At 42.2% G+C, this 26,173-nt stretch overlaps 1 protein-coding gene across 1 annotated transcript in view; it reads left to right on the top strand.

Moving 5' to 3' along the window:
• The window catches only part of TFCP2 (transcription factor CP2), an 87,514-nt gene that overhangs the window by 24,918 nt on the left and 36,423 nt on the right, over window positions 1–26,173 (top strand). The window contains exons 2-7 of the mRNA XM_075591618.1: window positions 6,148–6,299; window positions 9,459–9,535; window positions 12,019–12,124; window positions 13,118–13,224; window positions 20,893–21,045; window positions 25,249–25,359. Coding sequence (XP_075447733.1) covers window positions 6,148–6,299; window positions 9,459–9,535; window positions 12,019–12,124; window positions 13,118–13,224; window positions 20,893–21,045; window positions 25,249–25,359 — 706 coding nt within the window. The remainder of the gene's footprint in view (window positions 1–6,147; window positions 6,300–9,458; window positions 9,536–12,018; window positions 12,125–13,117; window positions 13,225–20,892; window positions 21,046–25,248; window positions 25,360–26,173) is intronic.

The following is a 26,173-nucleotide window of genomic DNA, read 5'->3' as shown; positions in this document are numbered from 1 at the left end:
CTTAAACACCACACCCCCCTCCCCCCCCCCCCCCCACTCGCAAATTGCAGAAAGAAAGCCGAGTGCTCATCCTTGGAGAGTTGGTTATGTCACCTCTCTCAAGCATGAGCGCGCTCAGCCGCAGCCTTGGCTGCACCCGCCTCCTTATATAATTACAATTGTGCTGATAGGTGGAGCAAGTAGCCATTTTTGGGCTCTTTTTAATTATTTTTTTTAGGATGTGAAGAAAATTTTTTCCCCCACAGGAAATATACTTTATTTTATGGTTGATGTTTCTAAGCAAGCTGATTATATTGCCAAGTTTTACATTTTTTTTCCTGCAGCTTGTAATGTCATTTATCACACACATTGTCTGTGGGAAGCCAAGTCTTCAAAGGGAAAACTTGCAGGAGAATGAGCATTCCATCCATCTGTAACTCTTCTATATCTCATCTGTGGGACTACTTTTGTAATAAGATTACCAGTCACAGGGGGGGGGGGGGGGGGACACTGGACTGTCCTCAGGTTTTGAGAAGGAAGCCCTTTAGTTTGGCTTAATCCTGTTTTATTTAAAAAAAAAATTAAAAAACAAGTTTACGATGACCTGGATATTTTTAGTTCCACTACATTTCTGAATTTTCACACAATTTTTACGAATACTGTTTGTGACTGCAGCGAAAATGTAAAACACACCATGCTTAACAAAGCATATGAGTATCTCAGTGGCTGATACTATACACCTCATACATAAACCTGTTATTTGTATTATTTGGTACTTATGATTATCACATGTATAACTGCTGTGATGCTCTATGTACATGAATGGCGCTATATAAATAAAGATAAACATACATACAAGTGTATATAGATGGCAGCTTAGCTCAACTATGAATACGTTGTGCTATTGACTGAAGCAGGGAGTCTGCAGAGCTGAACTGTGTTAATTTCAGCTCTGGCCCCCCCCCCCCCCCCCGAGATGCATATTTCTGTAGAGGCTCGTTAGGTCTTTATGTTCTGGTCACATGGGTCAGTAGGAAGACTAAAGTGATCTTCCTATTGGCCAGAGACATGGGACATTTAAGCCTCCATTTTAAAGTCCCCGTATAGCCCAGCTGGAGCTGCTACTGGCATCCCATAAGGAGGTAAGTATCTCGGGAAGCAGGGGGTCCCCGGAGCTGAAATTAATGTGGGGACCCCCAGCTTCAAACCTAGAACGCTAAAAAGAAATTAAAAGGAAAACAGGATTGCAACTTTGTGTGTGTATAGAAGTTAGCAATATTTTGACATCCTTTGGGGGAATAGAAGCGTGCATCCTATTCTTAGTATTTGCTTTATATCTTTGCAATGCATTTCAGACACTAGCTGTGTGGGAGGCTCTTTATTGGGGTTGTTTTACTTATTTATTTCCCTCTCTCCTTCCTTCCTTCTGAACTAGTTAACCGAAGCTTATGTTTAGCAGCACACTGCCTGTTTTCCATGGTCATCTTCAGACTTCTTACTAGAAAGTTGTCATTAATGATTTTGTTCCCATTCTAATGAGTGCAGCTCAGTTGTTCGTGATAGGTTAGAAGTGAATGTATGTACAGCATGTATGTCTTTATATAGCGCCATTAATGTACATTTAATGTACATAGCGCTTCACAGCACTAATACATGCGACAATCATATAAATAACAAATGCAAATAACACATAATGGGAAGAAGTGCTTCAGACATAAAAGTAACATTTAGGAAAAGCAGTCTTACAATCTAATTGGTTGGTCGGAAGAACATACAGAGACAGTAGGAGGGCGTTCCAGTAAGTGTGTCTGCAAGGAGCCAAAGTTTATGTATGAGGTGTATATTATCAGCAGTGGAGTACTCGCATGCTTCCATAAGCAGGTGGGTCTTAAAGGTGGATAGAAAAAATTGCTGCCGGGCGGGGCATTGCCCCGCAGCATTTATTTCTATTTCCACTTACTTTGGCTGGAGCACGCTACATCTACAGACGGATCCACGTCCGGCATCTTCTAAGTGAGTACTTCACATGGTGCCCAGGGTCCCGGTTTCAGTGTGACACCGGGTTTAGTGGGGGTTGCAGCTTCGGTGGGCTGGATTGTGTCGGGGGCTTTCCTACAGTGAGCGTCCGACATTTCCTCTCCCTCGTCCCGCCACATTCACCCCCCTTCCTGCTTGCATGTCCACATATACATCAGAGACCGAGGATTAGTATTATTGATGTCAGCCTGATCGTATCTGTCTACTCATGGATTATTATATGTATTGGCTATAGAATCCTCACTTCTGGAGCATCAGAGTCTGGGATCATATCCCAATTTTCCAATATTAAAGGTGGATAGAGAGGTGTGGGGCAGTCAGCGAGAAAGGTTTAAGGCAGGAGAGGGCTTTAGATGCAAAGAGGTAGAGAGAAGACATCCTTGAGCAGAATTGCAAGAGTCGGGGTGGTGCATAGCGAGAAATTAGGGCTGAGATGTAAGGAGGGGCAAATCTCCTGTTTTGGTGAAATTGGCAGATGTCTGAAATCTAGGACACACCAGTGAATGTCATGACCTTGATGATATACCTGGAATCTGATGCTTGCCTTAACCTCTAGCCAAGTTCCGTCACTAATATTTTCATGTGACTGTATATCCAGCGATGTCGGCTTAAAAAGTTTATGGTGTGTGCACGACTTGCCATGTTACTTCTGTACTGTAATTCAGCTTGCACTAATAATACATTAAACCGATCAGAGTACAGAGTTGTTGCGAGTAGGGTTTTGTTTTGCATTGTGTGGGATGATGCAATCAATCAATAAATTGTCATTGACAGCCTGCATTCTTCTGTTCATCATTAACCGTGGATTTGTGTGGACCTGCCCGAAGTTAGAGAACAGTTTGTTGTTTTTTATGTGGAAAGTCCAGCAATGTTTTAGTGGTCCTCTTCCCCAGTTTGAAACGACTCTTGCCTCCTGTAGCTTTATATTAGAACTAGTCGTTGTTGTTTGTTTGTTTTTTTAATACCTTATTTGAGGTTGCTATGCAGACACATTACAGCCCATTCAAGTGAATGAGCCATAGGGTGTCCTCCAGCACCAGGTATCTTATGGTATAGCGCTGCATATGGCCCTTAATCCATTAGGTTTGTTTCTTATCGTGCTGCGAGTTCTTTATACATGTTTTTCCTGTTTCCCATGGCAGTGGGCACCGTACGGTTACGTCCATCCTTAGCTAGAGTAGGACAGGTAGTACCATAAAAGGCCCCATCTCCTACGTGCAGGTAGTATTTTTCCTGTCCTACAGCTAGGAGTAGTGTTCGTTATTTTTAAAGGACTCGCCAGACTGCAGTTAATCCAGGGGATTGTCAGTCTCTCTCCTGCAGCTCCGATGTATAACGCGGCGTCAAATGGCAACGTGTTGCCATGCCAACAGGGCATTGCAACGTGTTGATATGCCAACGTGACGTCATATGACGCCGCAAAGCTCCAAGCCGGTATGGGGGCCACGAGCAGGGGGAAGAGCTGACGGGGGGCGCAAACAGAAAAGTTTGCGCACCCCTGATTTAGGAATTAAAACCTTATGATTGGAGGATATAAATAGATCTCAAAGGCGCCTACTTGCACATTCCGGTAGCAAAGAAACAGAAGTTCCTCGGGTTCTCAGTAAATCAAACATTACCAATGCACGTCTCTTCCAGTTGTCTTAGCAACGTCGCCAAGAAGATTCACAAAGGGGTTGGCACCTTTTGATAGCGGAATTAAGAAAGATGAGCATAGAAATATACCCTTACTTGGTAGATCTACTGGTAAAATCGCAAAGGAAAGAGCGATTATTACAAGACAGAGATAGTAATCTAATTCCTACAACGTCCTGGCTGAATTGTAAACAAAAACAAGAGCGAACTAATTCCAACACAATCATTTAAATTCCTGGGAATAGAATTTCATACGGCAGAAGGAGAAGTTTGTTTGCCTCATTCATGGGTCTAAGACACAGGTGTCTGGACAAGAGCACTCAGAATGGCAAGCGTCACTTCTGCAGCTGGCTGGAAGAGTTGGAGGCCCGAGGTGAAGTCGAGGGACTTTAACCCAGCCTGGGCATTATTGGCCACTAATTCCCTGTTCTGAGGGGATTATTACTTAATTATAGGCTAAAGCTGTTAAATTCCGGGCATTATTGAAATCCCTGCTCTCTGATTGGTTAAAATTCCAGACATTATTCATTCAGTAATGGGCCGGAATTTTTGACACCTTGCCAAGTTTTTATTTCCAGGCAATCCAACTTTCACTTGTCAGAGCAGCTCTGACAGGGGAGGTGATTGGGCAGGAGGAAGCAGCCAGGAAGTGACTCCAACCACAAAAAACTAATGACAACTCAACGTTACAGATATAGAACTGTTAGTAAATGATTAATCACTAAAAACTGAAAAAGACCTATATACCAATATACTATACTCCTATGCAGTTTTTGCTATATAGGTCTTTTTCAGTTTTTAGTGATTAATCATTTACTAACAGTTCTATACTGTATCTGTAATGTTGAGTTATCATTAGTTTTTTGTGGTTGGTGAAGTGGTTATTATACATAATAAAACCACTCAGTAATTTATTGATCACATGTATTCAGACGTTTCCTAATATGTCAACGCTTGATTGTTTACTTACACACAATCTTGAGTTGTCATGCACTATGGATTTATTATCCAATGTGCTATATACTAAGTGACCCACTTTGTTTACATTTGTACTTATATGTGGTGTCTGTATACATGTGACTAGGTATCCAACCTTTTACCAATGCTTAAAACTATGCACACAATGAGTACCAATGAACCTTTAATTACATGTATGTTCTACAGGTGGATTAGAGTTCAGAGGAGGGGCTATTTATACCTCTTACCATCCTGCCCCTATTACACTCCTTGAGAAAGGGCTGCAGAGCCTGAAATGCGTGGGAGAATTGTCCTGTTCTGTTCATGTTTTTTGTTTTTTAATATGTAATCAATAAACTTTTTTTTATTTTTTTCCTACCTGGTGAGTTGATCGGTGCCTATTTTTTGGATTTTCTGCTTGTGTACCAATTTTTACCTACCTTCAAGCCAATTGTAGTTGAAATCACCAAGAACTAACAGCTCGCACTTCCATTTCAGAGAGGCAATTGAGCCAAGAAACTGAGTGATGTCAGTCCGGGATTGTAGTGGGGCTTTAAGGGGGCGGTAGATGCCAGCAATAAGGATGGGCTAATAAAAGGGTAGTCAAATTTTGCCAACTAGGATTTCGAAAGAGGGTGGGTCTGGGGGGCAATTAAGCAGCATAAATTGGAAGGCGTCTTCAATATAAAGTAAGACCCTTTCCTCCTCTCTTTGACCAATTTTTTTTGTAGAAATGGAGTATCCCTGAATGCTGATATTTGCATCGAGGGTTTTAGATTACAATCTCTACATTTTCCTGTAATTCTTTTATAGCCTTTCCCCCCCGCCCCCCACAGGATTGAGATGCTCTCTCATTTTGGGTTGTGATTTACAAGTCGGTGATAAACAGGGTATAAAATGAGTAGATCATGTTGTTGAAGACCAGATTTAGAGACCGTAGTAGTCTCTTTTACTTGTACCACCTCTAACAGAATGAAATCCGATATCTGCTGTCGTGCATCTGATGGTTCCAATTTTTTTTTAACCTCTGCTATACAATGAGGTTTTAATCGGTTCATAAACAATTCAAGGTCCTAACTAAGAGAGCGGGAGAGAAACAAGATTTTTCTGAGGTCTCATCACAATACCAAACATGACCAAGTTAAATTAACATTATAATTTGTTTAAATGTGATTTCTAATTGTTGACCTAGACTTCTACGCAAGCTGGATCCAAGTAGAGGTTGATCTTTTATTTTCATGCAATCTGTATCGCACGGTGATGTTGCGTTTTATTTTTATAAGAGCTATGTTATGGCCCTAAAATTGGGCTCCGCATTGCACCAGACAGAATACTCGCAGAATTATGGACCATTCTATCTTTTGTTTGGAATGATTTTAAGACTAACTCCTGATGCCAGGGAAATCATTCATATCCGTGTGTCGAGCTCTGGGGCGCTTTTGGAATGTTTTCAGTTTGGAATTAAGAGCTCCCGTCACTTGGCAAAAGCCTTTTCTTGTTCAATTCACAAATTTGTATGTCCGTGTTGGTTTGTTCCAGCGATGTGCTTGCCCTGCCTATTTTCAAGCAAGAAGAATCCAGCCTGCCACCCGACAATGAAAACAAAATTCTACCTTTCCAGTACGTGCTCTGCGCTGCAACATCCCCCGCTGTGAAACTTCATGATGAAACGCTCACGTATCTCAATCAAGGTACAGCTTCTACTTTTGCAGTACAATTGCTGCCTCGGTGGCATTATGAGTGAGTTTGTACTCTCGGTCCACCTTTTTAATGAGACATGTCAGATGAATGTACTTCTATATGCAGTCAGGATAAAGGTTTTAGATCTTACCGCACTCCTTAAGGATAATTGTAGTGGGTGTCCTTTTTCTTTGTAAGGTGCAGGCAGTTGAAGAGTGGCTGGGATCCCACTTCTGCCACGTAGTTATACTTGGAGCTGGATATCTTCTTGCGCACTGTTCTAATAAAGTCTTACACCAGACATTATAACATAAACTGTTTTATTTTCAGGTTGCAAAGGCACAACGTTTCGGGGATCTCCCTTCCTCAGGTTAAATAGTAACTATTGCACCTGAGGAAGGGAGATCCCCGAAACGCTCTGCGTTTGCTACCTGAAAATAAGACCATTTATTATGTTGTAATGTCTGGTGTAAGACTTTATTTCTATATGCAGTAAATGCATGATGCACAGACTTTTCCATTCTTGGTCATTTGAAGGCTTTCTCGCACATTAAGGGATAGACTTTCATGGAGATCTATACATCTCCCACTCAAATTATTGGACCTGGATACCTTTGGCAAAATGTAGTATAGGAGCAAATCTAGATGGGTCGGGATTTAAAGACTAAATGGTTTGAGGCAGAACCTGACACAGAGCATATAACATTTGGCATACGGTACAGTGACTATAAGTAATACTTTATGTGCATAAGGGAATATTTGGTTTGTATATGGGTATTAAAAGACCAAATAAGATATATGCCAAATACTTTTGTTCTTGTTCGGATTGTCCTCAACACCGAGGATACGGTACATGGATCATTACATGGTTGATGTAGTTCTATATTGGATACTACAGCCCAGCATTAAAACCAGAAGTTTTTCCCATTTGTTATTCCAAAAGCGATTTTATCAAGCCTCACTTCAATGTTTTATTATGGGAATGAATTGCACGTTTTACTAATGGATATCACATAGCTTGCTTTCTTTGGAACGTTTTTTAAATTAGTATGCTGTTCGCACTGGATTTTCACTTCTCTTCCTCCAGCAGTGCATTGATCTTGTCACCCTTGAATTTTATAACCGTACATACCCCCACCCTCTCTCCCACAAAGACCAAATGTAATGTTTCGTCATCTCCCAATAACTTCAAGTTAGGACAGCGTAGAATTGCACACAACCTGGAAGGTAACCCCTTTCATATGTTCTGTAAAGGTGCTGTACCGGCGGTGCTCGCTTATCCGACGGAATGCGTCCCGCAAACCGCCGTCGGTTAACTGACTGTCGGATTGCGGGTCCATATTAATCGGCGGCGGTGACCGTCGGATAAGCGGGTCCGACGTTGGATAATGCGTCCGACGGACTGCATTATGCGGCGTCGGATAAGGCATCTGTCGGAAACCGGGACGTCGGTAAGCGAGGACTCGCTGTATAAAAGAAAAGGTAATGGCAGTGGCAACACTGAATGGTTATACAGTCTTCCAATTAGACATTCACAATCGTGGCGAGCTCAAAACCCAGACCCACACGTATGTATGTATGTCAATTGGAGTGTCGCTGGGAAAGTGACCAAGTATACTGCAATAAACAAGCCCCAATGCTTCCGATATGACCAATTATTTAATACATAACTACCGTATGTGTTCTATATTTTTTCTTATAACTTTGGTTAATAATATTGTTTTGTTTCTAGTGGCAGAAATGCAAAAGACTCAGTATGACATTAGTAGTGTAGGACCTGTAGATAAGGGTCTACTTTAACATGGTGGCAGACTTGAAAGGTTTTGGCTAAAAGATTGAACTAACAGCCCCAACATTGAGAAGAAAAAAACATTTAGTAATGTACTAAAATATTGAATGTGCATTTGGGGCTATTTTGTTTATTGTAGTATACAGTATTCCACTCATCTGCTTAAGGCCGCGCATATAGTGCCGGCTACAGCGACGAGACGTCGCGGCAAAACAAATGCATTGCCGCTGTCGCGTGCGCTTATAGTAAGCGCGATGTGACGGTGCGACGGATGGGTCGGGATCGCTGGAAGTCATCTCTATTTGATTTTCCAGCGACCGTCGCCGGCACTATAAGCGTAGCCTAGACTTCAAAATCTGCAAGTGCTTTCAATTGCTCAGACAAACACACTGCTCACGAATTGCAGACTACTGGACTTGACGGTGCAGCTCTGAATAGCCAAGTGACATTTTCCAATATACAAATTGTTCTCGTCGCTGAATGGCATCCTTGCAAACATGCAGGGCGAGAGTGCTTGGGCTCTGCCCCATGTGACCTTGACATTTCAGAATGATTCACAAGGAAAATGTAAATATAGGTTTGCTCTGTAGTCCTTCCTAGTGAAATCTTTCATGGGCTTTCCCTGTGTCCCCTCTTCGTGTTCTCACTGCTAGGCCTTTATCCCTTTCAAATCTCTGCCCTCTAGGTTTTTGTTTGATGTGAAAACCAGCAGTTGTTTGATGCGAGCATGTGATGATCCATTAAAAATTATGTATCATTTTAATGTTTGCAGAAATCCTTGCTTTTTTGAGTAGTTGGGCATTGAAAATGTTTTTTATTTTATTGTAGCGTGCACATTTCACCCCCTCCCCCCCCCCCCCCCCCACTTGTGTACGAGATATATTGGGACCCTGGTAAACATCCCTGGTCTTGTGTAGAAAAACATGTTTGTGTGCTTATAAGATGAATACAAGTTTCCGTCCTTATGAGTTGAAACCAGACCAGATTTTGGGATAACTAATAAATGTGCCATTTGCCCTAGACGATTCATTATTTACAGATTTGGCTAGACACAAAAAAACAAAACCATAACCTACGTTGGATTGCAGGTCCATGTACTGTAGTAGCAACGCAGGCAATTGGAAGACAGCCATTTGAATGGTCTGCATTTTGGCTGCATTATGCATTCATAATAAGGCAGTTCTGTAATCCGGTAACCCTGCAAAATGCCTGGTATTTAGAAATGAAGCTTGCACACAGCAGTGGAGCACTATGTCTTTACGTTGCTGACTGAATCCCTTTCCTGTTGGCTAGGCCCTCATTAGATTAAAAGCTGGGAAAGTCCCACCAAAATTGCTATACTACGGTAACTTTCATGCAAAAGCATCTCTCTTCATTACAGGGCAATCCTATGAAATCAGGATGTTGGACAACAGGAAACTGGGCGAGCTTCCTGAAATAAACGGGAAGTTAGTGAAGGTGAGTGGCACACTTGTAATGTCCAATACACCGAGAATGAACAGGCATCCTTATGATGTGATAGAAGTGGGTGAAGGCCATGTTATAGAAAACATCTTTTACAAACCCACTGTGCATGTGTATGCAGCTTCAGTAAGTGGATCTGTGTATTGGCAGTAACACACAACCATATTGCTGTGTACAAAAACAGGAACTTGCACCGCATGCACACCTATTTACCCATTTACCTATTACTGTATCTACATACCGCATGCACACCTATTTACCCATCTTGTACCGCATGCACACCTATTTACCCATCTTGCACAGCATGCACACCTATTTACCCATCTTGCACAGCATGCACACCTATTTACCCATCTTGCACAGCATGCACACCTATTTACCCATTTACCTATTACTGTATCTACATGTGTTCTATTGAAACATTGAAGCATTTTTTTTCAGAGTTTATGAAATATGGCCGCAGCTGAAATTTCAAATACTTGCTTAATACTGTACGTCACCCTCATCTCCGCGGTTTTGGAATTGGTAAAGCATTCTTTGCCTTGAGTATGAGCTTCACGTGCGTTCCTTGGCATTTGTTGTGTTTGAACGCTTTTGAAGTTCTGGAAGTTTTAGTTTTGGAAGGGAAAAAAAATGCTGGAACCTTTAGAGCAGAACCATTCATTGAAATGATCGACGAATAAGGAAATCTGGCATTTTAAAAGTGAATCTCTTCCCAATGATTCTAAGACCATGATAAATGCTGAATAGAGCTGCTTGTTGTGGCTGAGATTGTCTGTTCTGTAAGGTCCTAGGGTATTACTTTTACTGACCGCTTGTAATAATTTTATAACCTCTTTGGTTTAGTTGTGTACTTTGAGAATGTGAAGGCACTGTGTGCACAGCCCCACGTTGTGTCTGTGTCTTCACAACACGATGAGACAGGCTTTGCAGCAAGAACTCACCTTAGTGAGTGTACAGCAAGAAGAAAAAGTATCTCTCTATTTGTACAAGAGAGAAACCAAAACACAGATGGGGAACTATGTAAAAAAAAACATCGAGAAGATTGTTGGATAGGAGTCAGTCTCGTTAACAGATTCTGACATTAATTGTTAAAATAAAACAATAAAATGTATGGGAGGAGGGGGACATTTTTTATTTAAAAAATACATTGAACAAATCCTTACAATCCAGTTTTTATTGTGTAGGTCTGTTAATTTGTTCTTTTTTTGTATGTCCTTCTGTTTATTGTATGGATGTCATTCACCGGTTGTTCCGTGCAGTGGGATGTTGACACTTGGTAAATTGATTATGATGAAAGGTTTGACTTTTACAACTCCCTCAGCAATGGGAAAAAAAGGGCTGCCATTGTTTTGGCTGTCAGCCAGGTCATGGAGCGCGCGATAAAACACGACCGTGTTTTCAGCCGACAAAAAAAATGTGATTTTGTTGCGCGACGGCCGGGTCACGTGAGCAGTTCAGCCAATGAGGGCGAATCACTCACGTGACATCACGGCCACGCCTCCCCATCGCTGTGGATCACAGGCCACAGATCGTGCGGCTGTTGGCCGAGTGGGATGTCATATGCTCCATCTCGCGCCCACTATATACGAGGCCTTGAGGTTCGGCCTGTTCGTGCGTGCGGTCACACGCCGTATGGACGCAGCCTTAGGCATACAATTTTATTGGCCTTCACACATTGTATAACCAGTTTCAATTGTGTTGTGCCATGTTTCATTTGGGCTGTATCTTATTCGATTGCGGAACACATTCTTTTTGACCATCAACCCCAGTCTGGCTTTTCCTCCATTTTTGCAGAATGAGGCTCAAGTTTTAAATGAACCGGGTTACAATGTTTCAATATTTTAATGTAAAGTCTACCCAAAGAGCGTATAATATTAGCTTTAAGGCACAGAAACATATATATTTAATTTGAGCCTCAGTCTGGTCTACCGGTTCGGGATAATGTAGTGTTTGCAGAGCATTGCAGGGACAACGTCAGCTGTAAGGGGACTGTCAGGGAAATGCTTTGGGCTTGTTAAAGTTGTTTGAGTTTATTATAATGCAGCCTAATCTCCCATATAGGCTCCTTCTGCGCTAGGGGCATTTTATTTCATCCCTGTGATCCTATTTTTCAGGGCTTGGAATGGAAAATAACACCGATGCATTAAACGGTATTCTCAAGTTGTGAGACGATCAATTCCAATGTCTCAAATAGAAAACAGTCTAACAGCACAGATTTCTGTATTACATGCAGGTGTTCCTATTTCCTCATCAAGTCACACTATTTACAAATCCACTTCTTCCCCCTTTTCTGAAGAGGGATAATTGTTTTTGTGACATTTTTCGAAACACTGAAATGTTCTACATGTCTTGCAATTTGAATGCTTCACGTGTCACACATTCACCAGTAACAATGTAAGTGTCCTTGCCGTAGGCATTCATGGTTTTTGTTACTGTCGCTCATGAGCAGCGTCTCGTGTTTCCTGTTAATGCAGAGCATCTTCCGAGTGGTATTCCATGACCGGCGCCTGCAGTACTCCGAGCACCAGCAGCTGGAAGGCTGGCGGTGGAACAGGCCTGGAGACAGAATACTTGACATAGGTAGGAAGAGAGACGGGTGTTGGGCACTGGCTAACTTGTCTATTTGTGCTTCTCTTATTCATGAAGGAGGCAATTTGTGTGCCTTTCAGAACTACATTTTCTATAACCCATTTAACAACATTTAATATGACGTTGAATTGATGAATGCGATCACGGTGTTAACCCTTGAGCTGACGACGGGGCCCTCTTTGCACTGTTGCTGGCCCTTCTGTCAGTGAAAGCGTTAAGGGACAATCCACCCTAAGACTGAGTCCCCGCTGGCGCTGAGCGCGCTCATGCTTGGAGAGCGCTCCAAGCATGAGTGCCGGGTGTCCTGCATGTATGCGTGCTGGGGGGGGGAGGGCGGCGGCATTGCAGGTAGTTGAGCGCGCTGGAAAGTATAATTTTTTTGTTTATCTTAGCGCCGAGCGTGTGTGCCTGCGTACGAGCGCGCGCACAGCGTGAGCGGGGACTTATATAGATATATGTATGTAAGTAACCGCCGCAAGCGCCGCCCGCTCAGCACTAGTGGGGATGCAGCCTAACTAACCTCCCATTTGTTTCATAGGATTGGTTCTCCCGAGATGCATACTGGTGAAGTTACCGATATTACATCATGATTTTTAAACGGGCATTAAATGGCTGTCCCAATACTAAGCCGCAGCTTGCTATTGGGCTGATATTTGGCAGCCATTTTGTTTCCCCTTTGGGAGATTTAAACCCGGTAAATTCAGTTGTGAGGGGGGAAAAAAACAGTAGGAGGAAATACTTCTTTAAGGGAGTGTGGTTTTTTTCTTGGAGACTGCTGGAGGGATCTCTGCTGCTAAATGGTTTAGTTGCATTGTATCTTTCTACCATTCTAAGGTGATCTGAAAGTCACATTGATCTTTATGATGGCCTGGAGCTTCTCGTTTCATAAATTACATTAATACATGGGTTTTCCCACTTCTTCTTTTTAAAGGTCTCCAACTTTAAAATGAATTGCTCTTCTTTTTCTGATTTGATCTGTTTCAGATATCCCCATGTCTGTGGGTATTATTGACCCCAGGGCTAATCCGACCCAATTGAACACTGTTGAATTCCTCTGGGACCTTGCAAAACGGACGTCTGTATTTATCCAAGTAAGAGCTCTCTTGTCCCATTTCACTTGCTATGTATTGCTCCTGTATACACAGGTAGCTATTGTGCTGAATTATGTCTGCCCTTTTGGTCTGTGTGTCAACTACTTCTCTGCCGGACGAGTCTGCAGCATATGGATTGTTGGCCCCTCTGATAGTGAAGGACAAAGGCACCAGGTCATTTTGTTAATTTATCGTTCATACAAATGTGAAACCATTTTTCTCTTTAACAGCAACCTTTCATATACAGTAAATTACAGGCATACCCCGGTTTAAGGACACTCACTTTAAGTTCCCTCGCCAGTAAGGACATATCGCCCAATAGGCAAACGGCAGCTCGCGCATGCGCCTGTCAGCACGTCCTGAACAGCAATACCAGCTACCTACCTGTACCGAAGCTGTGCGCAAGCGGGGAAACTATAGAGCCTGTTACACATGCGTTATTTACATCAGTTATGCACGTACAGTATATGACGATTGCAGTACAGTACATGCATCGATAAGTGGGGGAAAAGGTAGTGCTTTACTTTAAGTACATTTTCGCTTTACATACATGCTCTGGACCCATTGTGTATATTAATGCGGGGTATGCCTTTACTCTTTATACTTTTCACCTACCAAATTTCTACTCTAAACTGTCAAGGGTTTCAAAATGCTTAATGATGTCTTCCTGGACAAGTGTTTGTCACCTGAAACATAGCATGTCCACGCCACCGCTCCCTATGGCCAGGGCCCCAATACTTTTACAGTCAATGCCAGCACCATCCACTAAGCCCTCTAAACATTGCTTAAGCATCATAACTTTCCTCCCCTTCGCTCGCACAATTTAGGGGTAAACTCTATATTCATTGGCGCAGCGGGTTTCAGGAGAAATTCCCCATTAAAGTCAATGTGGCTTTTTGGCGAAAAAGGGCCCAAATGCCAGTTTTGAATAATCTGGAATGAGGCCCCTTGGTGTGTACACACGTGTTGTAGTTTCTTTCTCAGCAATGTGGAGAGCGGGGCGGAGGCTGCACACCAACCACATAACAAAAAACAGCTGGGGGCACATTCGTTGCAGTCCTGCTTCTGCAGAAGAGGAGCCGGAGAAGGGAACGGCACGTCGGTCTTTATGAAAAAATAAAAGAAATCTATTACATAGTTAATGTTTCGGTGTACACTTATACTTTCACCAGGACGTGAGATACCAACAATAAAAGGGCAAAGGAAAAATGTTGTATGGTGCTCAATAAAAAACAGCAGAACTAAAACATAATGAATTCTTGAAGATATGGAATTTAACCCACTGAATGAAGATAACAAATAATTCCGAAAGATGTAAGCTGGTAAACTATAATCCCACAAAGCACAGCAGTAAGGATATAATAATAGTTAACACCTGCCGGTGACCAGTGTAATAAACATCTATTTCAACGGAATAAATTTATTGAATAAAGTCCAGAACATAGTGGATAAACTGGAATAGACTCACATGGGGATAGGCATCCACGATTGACAGCAAGTCCTGTGTATCCAGCAGTCCACGGGTTAAATGTGCCTCCGTCTGTAGATAGATACACTGAGCAGAAAAATGGAGAAGAAAACGGAGCACTAAATCCAAAACTGGCAACGCCAGAACAAAAAACAAGGATGCGTTCCCATAATAAAAATGAAAGCTTATTTAATGGAGGAAGAACAAAAACCACACCAACGCGTTTCGGACTAACACAAGTCCTTTCTCAAGGTGAAGGTGAAGAGAAAGGACTTGTGTTAGTCCGAAACGCATTGGTGTGGTTTTTGTTCTTCCTCCATTAAATAAGCTTTAATTTTTATTTTGGGAACGCATCCTTGTTTTTTGTTCTGGCGTTGCCAGTTTTGGATTTAGTGCTCCGTTTTCTTCTCCATTTTTCTGCTCAATAAAAGGGCAAATATATAGTGTTCCCAAACGCCAAACAACTGGTGCCAGAATCATAAGCCCCGCCCATTTCATTACATCTACCTCACAACAATGAGGAGCTGTGTGAGGCGAGTAACGGACAACATACATAAAATCTAATGTGAAAAAGATTAACCGTGAATGTCAATCTGCAACCTTATCCTAAACCCGTTCTGATCTTGTGATCACATTCACTTTTCATTTTTCAGAAGACTGGTGTGCCATTCCCTTTTTTGGTAGTTTCTTTCTCCACAACTGTAATATCCCTCTTTCCCAATATAGCTCGGCAGCTAAACCTTTAAAGCAAATCTGTTTATCTCTTGCAATCTATTTAAAACACTGCTGCTACAAATATTCAGCTCTCTTCAGGATCTCTCACTGCTGCATTTTTCCTGAAATCACTTTGACTTCCATTTAAATTGCTTAATACAATGTCCTTCAAGTCTTGGCACTTCTCGATTATCTCATGTCCCTACTTATTTCTTGTGTTTATACGTATCGAGGTCTCCGCTCTGCACTTCCTGACTCTACAGCTCCCTCCCTCTTGAATTACTCTCCCCTTACTATTTGCAAATCTTTCTTCTGAAAACACACTTTTTAATTGAGCATTTTATTAGGTTCTTGGCACAAGTATACTAGTTCCCGATGCACTTTATTGCCTCCAACACATGCTTCAGAAATCTCTGCACTTGCCACTTAGAAATATGATCCTTTTCCCAATGCCTACTTTATGTCTAATGAACTTTGCTCAATTGTGAACCATATTTCCCTGTTATGTGGTATATAAACAAAAATACGAGCAGTCCCTGCTCTCGCTTATTTATGGAAGCTGCTGCATATAATAACCTTTCCGATTGCATCTGACCCTCTTCAAACAGTTCATGCAGCACAGCGATCAGAAGAAACATATTTATGCTGTTTGACGTTGACTCATTGACGCTAACTTTGCAGAAGCCCACATTTGACACCCTTTCATTTTGTAGGAATGAGGTTCATACTGCTAAAGGACATGGTTAAAAACCCCTAAAAGAGGGTGCGGTCGGGTGAGAGGCAGATAGAGGCAGGGTGTGCAGGACAGGTGGAAGCTTTGCATGCCCGACATCAGGTCACCCCGAGTAGGGCCATATGCCCGCCAGGCCACGTACGGTCTGGCTGCAAACCTGGAATGAGTGGCTGGTTTCACTCATCTTAATTTATAGTTTAATTTTTGTTATTTTTTGTTTTTTCCCAAGTTCCCGGAGGGGGAAAGTCCCTTTTTTTTTTGTTCTCCCCTTTTTGTTCCCCTCAACCATTAAAGTCTTTCGTTCTCAACTTTCACATAAGAGAGATACGATATTGGAAATGACTAATCAAACACCATTGAAGTTAGTATCCCTGAATGTCAAAGGCCTTAATAGTGACAGTAAACATAGACTGTCCCTAAAAGAATTTAGAAAGTTGAAAGCGGATATTGTCTTTCTACAAGAGACACATTTCGATTTCCAAGAACCCCCAAATACTTTTAGCAGGACCCATCCTATCGCATTTTACTCGTCTCTTACCAGTAAGAAAAGGGGGGGTTGCGATTTTGATAAAACGGGGTATCCTGTTCCAGACACTGGAGGTCAAGAGAGACCAGGGAGGGAGGTCACTGTTGGTCCATGGCCTTCTCTCAGGCCTACATATTATATTAGTGAATATATACTCGCCTAACGAGGGACAAATTGATTTTCTAAGGCAGCGGTGCGCAAACTGGGGGGCGCTGGACTTTATTGGGGAGGGGGCGCGGCGGTTACATAGGCCCTGCGCTTAGAGCGCGAGGCCTCTGTAAATGTACTCGCCAGCTTCTTGTCTACGCGTCTCCATTGCAACACTGCGTCAAATGACGCCCGTTACCATGGAGACGTGACGTCACGTCACGTCACGTGACATGAACCGCAGCGTAATTTGACACTTTGTTGAAGGTAAGGGCAGGCGCGATCGAGCAGAAGAGCAGGCGGGAACAAGTTTACGCACCCTTGTTCTAAGGGAAACATTGGAGTCAATGGGGGATTACCAAGAACAGTTAGTTATATATATATTGTAGGAGGTGACTACAGGTGTAATATGGTCCCAGACCCAGATGTGGACAAGTCCACACATCCAGGGCATTCATACGCCGCAATGACTTACAGTGTAGCAAAGACATTTAGATTGCTAATCAAAGAATTTGGCCTGTTGGACGCCTGGCGTTGCTCACATAAAGGGCTGAGAGATTATTCCTTCTACTCGCCCCCACGTGATTCGTATTCTGGAATCGATCATATTTATGTATCTCCAAAAATTCTAGAAGTATTGGTCCACTCAGATATAGGTCCTATTACTTGATCGGACCACGCCCCGGTGGCAATCCTATTTGCCATTCGCCAAGATTCAGTCATTTCACTGAAAGATGAATGACTCTTTACTAAATTATCCAGAGATTAGCTCACAAATTGGAGACGCACTTAAAAACTATTTCCGGTCTAATAATGGGTCTGTAGAATCAACAGCGATTCTGTGGGGGGGGCACGATTAGAGGACAACTTATCTCAATAGCATCATTCAGAAAGAGAATAAAAATGGAAAGGCAAAAATATGTAACGGAAAAAGTTATAAAGTCGGAAAGCTCACATAAAAAAAAACAGTTGAGGAAAGTATATAAAATTCTGAACCAGGTAAGAGAGGAATTTAAGAGATTACAATTGGAGGACGTAGAGAAGGCCCTTAAATGGACTAGGCAGATGTACTATGACAATGGAGATCAGGCAGATGGTCTATTAGTAAGCAAACTTAGAAGGATCCAGGCTAGGGCCTCGGTTCCCGCTATTAGATTAAAAAGCAGGGGATTGACCTATAACCCTTCAAAGATCGCAGAGGAATTTGCTAAATTTTATACGGGTCTTTATGACCTAGACAATTCAACCCCCGAATGCTAAAGCCCTGGGTTTGAACCAGATTGAGGATTATCTGAGAGATTGTGCCCTCCTGAAATTGACAGAGAGTGATTTTAAACGCAAAAATAACTCCGGTAGAGCTGGAAGAAGTGGTCGGTTCTTTGAAACCATCGAAGGCACCGGGCCTCAAATCTCTACTGTAACATTTTTATAGGAATTTTAGGACCTTGTCTGTTGGATTTATTTAATGATTTTCTCAGCGGAAAACAAATTCCTCCACAGATGACGATAGCCAATATAGTGGTCATCCCTAAAGAGTAAAAGGACCCACTGTTGTGGTAGCTACAGGCCAATCTCACTGCTTAACACTGACTTGAAAATCTATAGCAAAATTCTAGCCAACAGACTGAATCCAATACTCTCAAGATTAATTAATTATGATCAGGTGGGATTTGTGAGCGAGAGCCAGGCGTCAGACAATACAAGGAAAATTATTGGTGTTATTGATCAAATACACAAATCCAAACTGAAAGCTATGCTGCTGAGTCTAGACGCGGAGAAAGCGTTTGATAGGATAAGGTGGGACTTTCTAGATAAGACATTAGAGGCATTTGGTTTCTCCGGAGTCTTTTTACAGGGAGTCCGTGCTCTCTCTCAATCGCCAACAGCCACCCTAAAGATCCCAAGTGGGGAGGGGAATCTAATAACAATTAAGAATGGGACTAGTCAGGGGTGCCCTTTCTCCACCCCCCCTTCTTTTCGCCCTAACAATCTAGCCTCTAGTGGCCACCATCAGAGCCTCCCCAAATATACAAGGGGGAACAAAATGAAAGATGATTGTTATAAAATATCGTTGTTTGCAGATGATGTTATTCTTACTATATCTAACCCACTGACATCTCTTCTGAATCTGCAGTCCACCCTTCGGGGGTTTGGTGATCTCTCCGGATATAAAGTAAATATGGGAAAATCAGAAGCCCTAAATTTGACGCTGACGGAAAAGGAGGTCGGGGTGCTTAACCGACACTTTGACTATAAATGGAAAAAGACCCATTTTAAATATTTAGGAATTTATTTTACCAGAGATTATAATTCATTATATAAATATAATTACCCCGATCTATTCTCCAAAATTAAAAACAATCTACAAGTCTGGAATTCTCATTGTATTTCCTGGATAGGGCGTATAACCGCAGTTAAGATGTATATTCTCCCTAGACTTTTATACTATTTTCAGACACTACCGGTAGCTGTCACGCATTCAAATATAAAAGAAATTCAGAACCGAATTATGCAGTTTATTTGGAAACGCAAACAACCGATAATAGCTAGGTCAATTATGTTGGCTTTCAAGGAATGAGGTGGTATGGCTGTTCCAAAAATTCTAAAATATTATATAGCCTCCCACATGAAACAAATGGTTTACTGGCATTCCGCGAGAGGAGTGTATGCCTGGGTGGACCTGGAGAGCTGACTAAAAAGCCTGGTTGGACTGTCTTCTATGTTGTGGTCTAGCTCTGGGACGGGGACCGGGAGACAGTCGGAATCGACAGTAATTGGATTTACTTTGGACGTTTGGCAGATGGCAAAAAAAGGTTGTCTTGACCCCTTCTAGGCTCGCGCCCCTGTTCGGTAATCCAGGGTTTTGAGATTTGGAAACAGAGTAATTCTGGAGGCAGGAGATTTATTAGTAAAGGACAAACTAATGTCTTTTGAGGAATTGACGAGAAAGTATGGTCTACCCCATATTGAGCTGTTTAGGTATATGCAGGTCCGACATTTTGTGTGTCAGGGACTCCATGATGAGGAATTCCCTAGATATATACGATTTGAAGATTTATGTAAAACAAAAAAATACCAAAGAGGTTTGATATCACCTCTGTACCAGGGACTAACTCTTAAAAAAGAAACCCCAAACCATACATAGACCAGTGGGCTCTGGACTTCCAGACTGAAATAACATGCGGGAAGATATATGGGAGAATGCAGGTAAAACCTCTATATGTACGGTAACAAGAGAATATATATAACATTTTGTTATGTTGGTGCTACACCCCCAAAACACTAAAGCAGATTTTCCCAGTGACCTCGGATAGATGTTGGAGGGGATGTGGACAGTTAGGAGATTTGGCTCATATATGGTGGTATTGCCCAGTAATGCAGGTGTATTGGAGGACAGTTCTGAAACTAATAAAGATGTGACTGATGTCAAAATCCCGTTAGACCCAACTCTGATTATCCTAACTAAACTAGGAAGACGTAAATCTTTATATACAAAGATTGATTCTACATATTCTAACGGCGGCTAGATGCGCTGTAGCCGCAGTTTGGAAAAAGACTCTCCCGCCCTCCAGAAGAGAGGTTATTAGAAGGCTCAATGATGTTCAATTAATGGAAAAACTTACCTCATTTCTGAACCACACCACTAGGAAGTATGATAGGGTCTGGGAGCCCAGGGATGCTGGATAGGGGTGCGCTCCCGGAGGGAGAGAGGATATGGGAGTGCTGAATGTAAAATGGGGTGTTTACCAAATGTTCTATGATATGTAATGTGACTGTTGTTATATGTAAGAAATTTGACACAAAATGGTTATGTCCCCCCCCTTTTTATATTTGTATCCTTCACCTCCCCATGTGTGTGAAAAATATTAAAAATATAAGTTAAAAAAAAAAAAAAAAAACAAGCCCCAATCTGTACCATTTACATTATGTACATTTTATTTTAAACATGAAAGGCTGTTATTCTTATGGCCAGACTTATGGTCTAGTACATAGAACCGTGTCTTCTGTGAGTATTTGTGAGGGTTTTTTTCAGTGACTCATGCCCAGAACTTTTTTTTTTATATATATATATGTATTTAGGTTCACTGCATTAGCACAGAGTTCACCATGAGAAAACATGGAGGTGAGAAAGGTGTTCCCTTCCGAGTCCAAATTGACACCTTCAAAGAGAATGAGACTGGAGAGTACACAGAGCAGCTGCACTCTGCCAGCTGTCAGATCAAAGTCTTCAAGGTATGAAACGTCCAGCTACTCGGGCTGGGAATTGAACTTTCTGCGTTTTAGCTAATGTTATCTTTTTATTAACCATTTATAAATGATGTGCATTGAGATTATTGGGGACAGAAAGAGATGGCTGCTCCCTAATGTTTCAGTTAGCATTGTACAGTATAAGTTCAGAAGAAAAGGTATTTTTTTTTAAACAAAGCACTTAAAACCTTTTTGAGTACTTTGCTTTCCTGTGTCTCTTCTCAAAAGGTCTTTGGGCTTTAAAAGCAGCAATCAGCCCTGCTGGACTCAAACATGGACTTTTTGTAGCCTTGAAACAACAGTTCTCATTAATCCCGTTTCTGTGTCGATGCCTTTCTGGTATTTTGCAATGAGCAATTGAGCTCCAATAACATTACTGCCATCCATGGTAGCATGTAGGGACCGTATCAGCAACGTATTCATCACATGAAATATGTCATCTATTTTGGAGGGTCTTGCTTTAAGCAAGTTGCTTACATTCGTGTGTCACTTAGCCCCATAAGCAAAATTGTAAGGGGATGTGAAAAGACTGTATTTAAAAAATCCCCTGACAGCAGTCTAAGGCCAAAGTTGGATAGACCCAATGATGTGGCATATACTTCCTTTGGCTGCTGTGACTACCTTAAGGTTCTAGGGTTCCATGTTGATCATTTTTGGATGCTGAGCTGCCTACTTTTGACCTTTTTTATCTGCAAGTGGGGAAGTAGGGGGTATCCGGAGCTGAACCAAGTTAATTTCAGTTCCGGGGACCCCCTGCTCCCCAGTGTACTGTACCTCGGAAGATGATGCCGGTATCTCACTGCTGTTAAACAATCCAGCGTCACATGGGCCAATAGGAAGCTGCAATTGATGACGTTGCGGCCTCTTATTGGCCTGCGGGAAGCAGAACCTTTAAACGCATTTTCTGTGCCCAGCCGGAGCTGCTACCGGCAGCCCCATCTGATGTAAGAATTTCGGGAAACGGGGGTCCCCCTGGGGCTGAAATCAATGCAGTTCAACTCAGGAGACCCCCTGTTTCAAACCTAGTAATAAACAAATCAAGAGGTTCAACCACTTAAAGGGTTACTACTCTGTTCCCAGGGGCAAGGACTGTCCTTATGTGCTCCCAGCCTCTGTATGTTCGTTGGCAGCGTGGAACACTGGGCTCTACTACTGAATAGTGAATATGAATGGCGTGAAGGACATTAAACTCTAAGCTCTCAACATTCCTGTTCACCGGCAGCAAAGAAAAGCAATTGAAGCCAGAAACAGTCCTGTTACACAAATTGGCTTAATATGTTTGTGTAAAATGTAAATGTACAATGCCACCCTGGCCCTTGTGTTTTTTTTTTACTATTAAAGTCCTGCTACAACCACAAATGGTTGTGTGAGGTTTCCTCTCTGAGAACTCCAGACTTGTGCTGGCAAATTGCTGATAAATGCAAGATGGGCAGGGTTATTAATTGGGGACTAGAACAGGTTTCCCACGGATATATCTAAGCTTGGAAATGCAGAGTAATAAAGAACGCCTCTATAGGAAAGCGCATCCCCTGAGGTGGGGTCATAATACCCAAATAACCATAACCTGAGCTCTGTCTCAGCAATGCATGATCTCTTAACTTTCATGGGCCACAAAACCTCGTTCTAGGAATAACTCTCCTCTAGAGAGCAACAAGGTGTTTGACGGCTATTCTGCAACACAGACACATTACTTCTTTCTATGCCAGGCATTGCTTTGTCCTCGGGTGCTTTCCCTTCATTTAAATATAGATGGCTTTTCTCCCATAGTGAGCCCTCATGTAGCGCAGACTGTGCTAAACATTTCTATATGCAATCCCTTTAGTGGATGAGAGCCAAACGAAACCATAGCTAAAGCTCATCACGTCTTCCCACCCATGGGCAGCAAAGTTACTACAGTATTTGCTATACGTGTTCTTCGGGTGGAAATGGGCTGGGCTGCTGCCACTTACTGTTTAAAGCAGGGGTGCTCGCCTCCAGTCCTCAACCCCCCACCCCCTTTCCAAAAGGTCAGGTTTTAGGACTTCCCTGCTTCCACACAGGTGGTGCAATCAGTCCCTGCTTCCACACAGGTGGCGCAATCAGTCCCTGCTTCCACACAGGTGGCGCAGTGGAAGAAGGAGCTCTGATTGAGCCACCTGTGCTGAAGCTGGGAAGTCCTGAGAGCTTGAGGACTGGAGCTGAGCACAGCTGGTTTAGAGCAAAACAGAATGCTATATATTTGTCTGACCGGTTTAGTGAAGTAAGGAATGAGTTAATTACTACATAAAAATAGCCTTGCGTGCAAACCTCTATTACAGAGCAGGGAGCTTGGGAGAACTGCCAAGTCGTTTAAGCAACTTCTTGCTAGCCTCGCCTTCCATTTAGCTCTTGCCATTAGACATGTAAATTGGCTGCTGCAGTGGTAGCTCAGCCTGTGCACAGCCAGATACTAGAGAGAAAGCTGGCAGGAGTGCTGGCGCAGACACTGCTTAACCCATGCAACACTGAGGGTGACAGCAACGCATTGCAGAGCACTGAAAGGGTTAAAGGTGCAGTAACTCCTAAAACATTAATAGTTTTGCAATAAATTTACTTTTTTTTAAGACCTGAAGTACCTGTTTTTCATATTTTCTGTATTCCAGTCCCCAGCGACTTGCAACCAGGCAGGACACCATTTTTGTGTGTGTACATATGCACACATACATACACATACACATACACATACACACACACACATACACACACACACCGTATAATATATTCCTCAACTTTTCTTATGGTTCTTTTTGTAGTGGGGCTTTAAGACCTAGCTACTTCATATACCTTAAAGGTATGAATCCGCCTAGGGTGTTTGTTGTTGTAGGTGTGAAACAGAAGGTCTCCAGAGCTGAGCTGCGTTAATTTCAGCTCCGGGGACCCCTGCTTCCAGAGATTCTTACCTCCGTATGTTATGCCGGCAGCAGCCCCAACTGGGCGTAGAATATGTTTAGACCAGTGTTTCCCAACTCCAGTCCTCGGGGAAACCCAACGGGTCAGCTCTTAAGGATATCCCTTCTCCAGCACAGGTGGGTCAGTCAAAATGACTGAGCCGCTGATTGACCCACCTGTGCTGGAGCAGGGATATCCTTAAGAGCTGACCCGTTGGGTTTCCCTTAAGACTGGAGTTGGGAAACACTGGTTTAGATGTATGCTGCTTCCTATGTATGCATGTCTGTATGTCTTTATATAGCGCCATTAATGTACATAGCACTTCACAGCTTCCTATTACCGCGTGAGGCAGGAGCTTTGAACCTGCATAAGGATCCGGCAGCACCTTTTGAGGCACGTATCTCAGGAAGCTGGGGTCCGTGGAGATGAAATGTAACAAGGTTCAGCTCCAAAGACCCCCTGCTCCATACCAATTTTGGAGAGAAAAAATGTGAATTATCCTTTAATTTCTGAAGTGAGCATTGATATTGCTGGAGATTGTGTTGCGGCACCACTTTTGCAATTCCAACTCCTTTCTAAATGGGAAAGCGCTTTAATTAAAGATGGTTTATGAAACCCCGGTGAAATTCAGAAAGGAATTAACTACTATGTAATCTGAAAAGCTTTTTGACGACCCAGAATTATAATCCCCTCATAAGGGTGATGGACATTTAAAGTAGAAGTCTGTGTTGCAGCGTGTTTTTTTTTTTATTTATAAAGCTTACCTGGAGTGATTAATGTTCCCTCTGGTTTCTGAGTGACTAACAGTTTTTTGTGAAAACTTTGATACAAAATGGCTGCAAGGTCAGGACTCTGCTGGGACTTGCAGCTGTCTCTCCAATTTTCCATGGTCCTTTTTCAACCCGAATAGAAAGGGGAAAAAAATTGTCCGATATTAAATGCCAGCTTAATCCTTCCTTTCCCACTGATCTGCAGTAATGGGCGTGGAATTCTGCCCCTCGGACGTTGCATACCTTGGTTATAGGTCAACGGAAGCAAGTTCACTAGAAAGGCCTGGAGTACACAAAGATTTATTAATTTAAAGCACTTTATGGCTTCATTTGATAGGTTTAGGGCTCACAACATACAATTTTGTGTTGATGGACCCATGAATTGCTTATTTAGCATTATTAGCAGAGAAGTTAAAATTCAGATGCAAAAGATAGGAAGAGTTTTGCCCCTTCTTTTAATACCTTATCATAAGCGTTTTGTTTTTTTGTTGTTGCTCTGGTAACTTCACAGCCCAAAGGAGCAGACAGAAAGCAGAAAACTGACCGAGAAAAGATGGAGAAGCGAACGCCTCAGGAGAAAGAGAAATACCAGGTTTCCTATGAAACGACGATCCTCACCGAGGTAAATAAGGCAGAGCTGAAACCTGTACCAATGTGATCCTCTGAGAGAATCTGGGTCGTATCCTCTGCACTGGGAAGTCTTCAGTAGGAAAGTTGTAGTTGTACTGTAATGTCACTTTGCAGGTTTTACCAAGACAGCCCATAAATACAGTATTCTGTTCCAGCGGCCAGAGGTTTAGAAGAATGTTGAAGATTTTAAATATATTGGTGATAATTGAGGTGCTAATTTACCGATTGCCTCTACTTTCCTATTTTATTTTGAGCAGATTTTTAATTTGGAAAAACGTCATTTAGTGTCTGTTTGGTTTACATGTTGCTCTAAAAAAAAAAAATAGTAATACTTTTGTTAGGGGCTCTTAAAAAGGCAGCTTCTGTTTTACAACTAAATTGCAAAATGTTTTCCTTATTAATGATCACTGCCTAGTTAATCTTTTGCTGCAATTTATCTCTCTTAGATATAAGCTACATTATAAGATGTCAACACAGGGGTTAAGTTTTATATGAATACTTTTTGTCACAATAATTACCAGATTACTAGTTTTACGAGATTTATGTTTGAAACTTTAAATTCTTAGACGGCCAATACAAAATGGTAAATAATGGGTCAGCTACTGACAATTATGTATACAATGTGTGTGTGTATATATACGCACCCATGTGTTTATTTTACATAGAGCTGTGTACGCCTTGCTTCATACAATGGACATCACGTTGTCCTAATACACAAAGGGCATCAAACATAAAAGCACACAATAGATGAAGCAATGCCTGCCCCGAGATTGCTCTAATAGGTATATTCGGTGGCTTGGAAAGAC

This window comes from Ascaphus truei, chromosome 3 (assembly GCF_040206685.1).
Source record: "Ascaphus truei isolate aAscTru1 chromosome 3, aAscTru1.hap1, whole genome shotgun sequence".
Classification (NCBI taxonomy): Eukaryota; Metazoa; Chordata; class Amphibia; order Anura; family Ascaphidae; genus Ascaphus; species Ascaphus truei.
The sequence above is the reverse complement of the archived record's forward strand: the minus strand, read 5'-3'. Positions and strand labels throughout refer to the sequence as shown.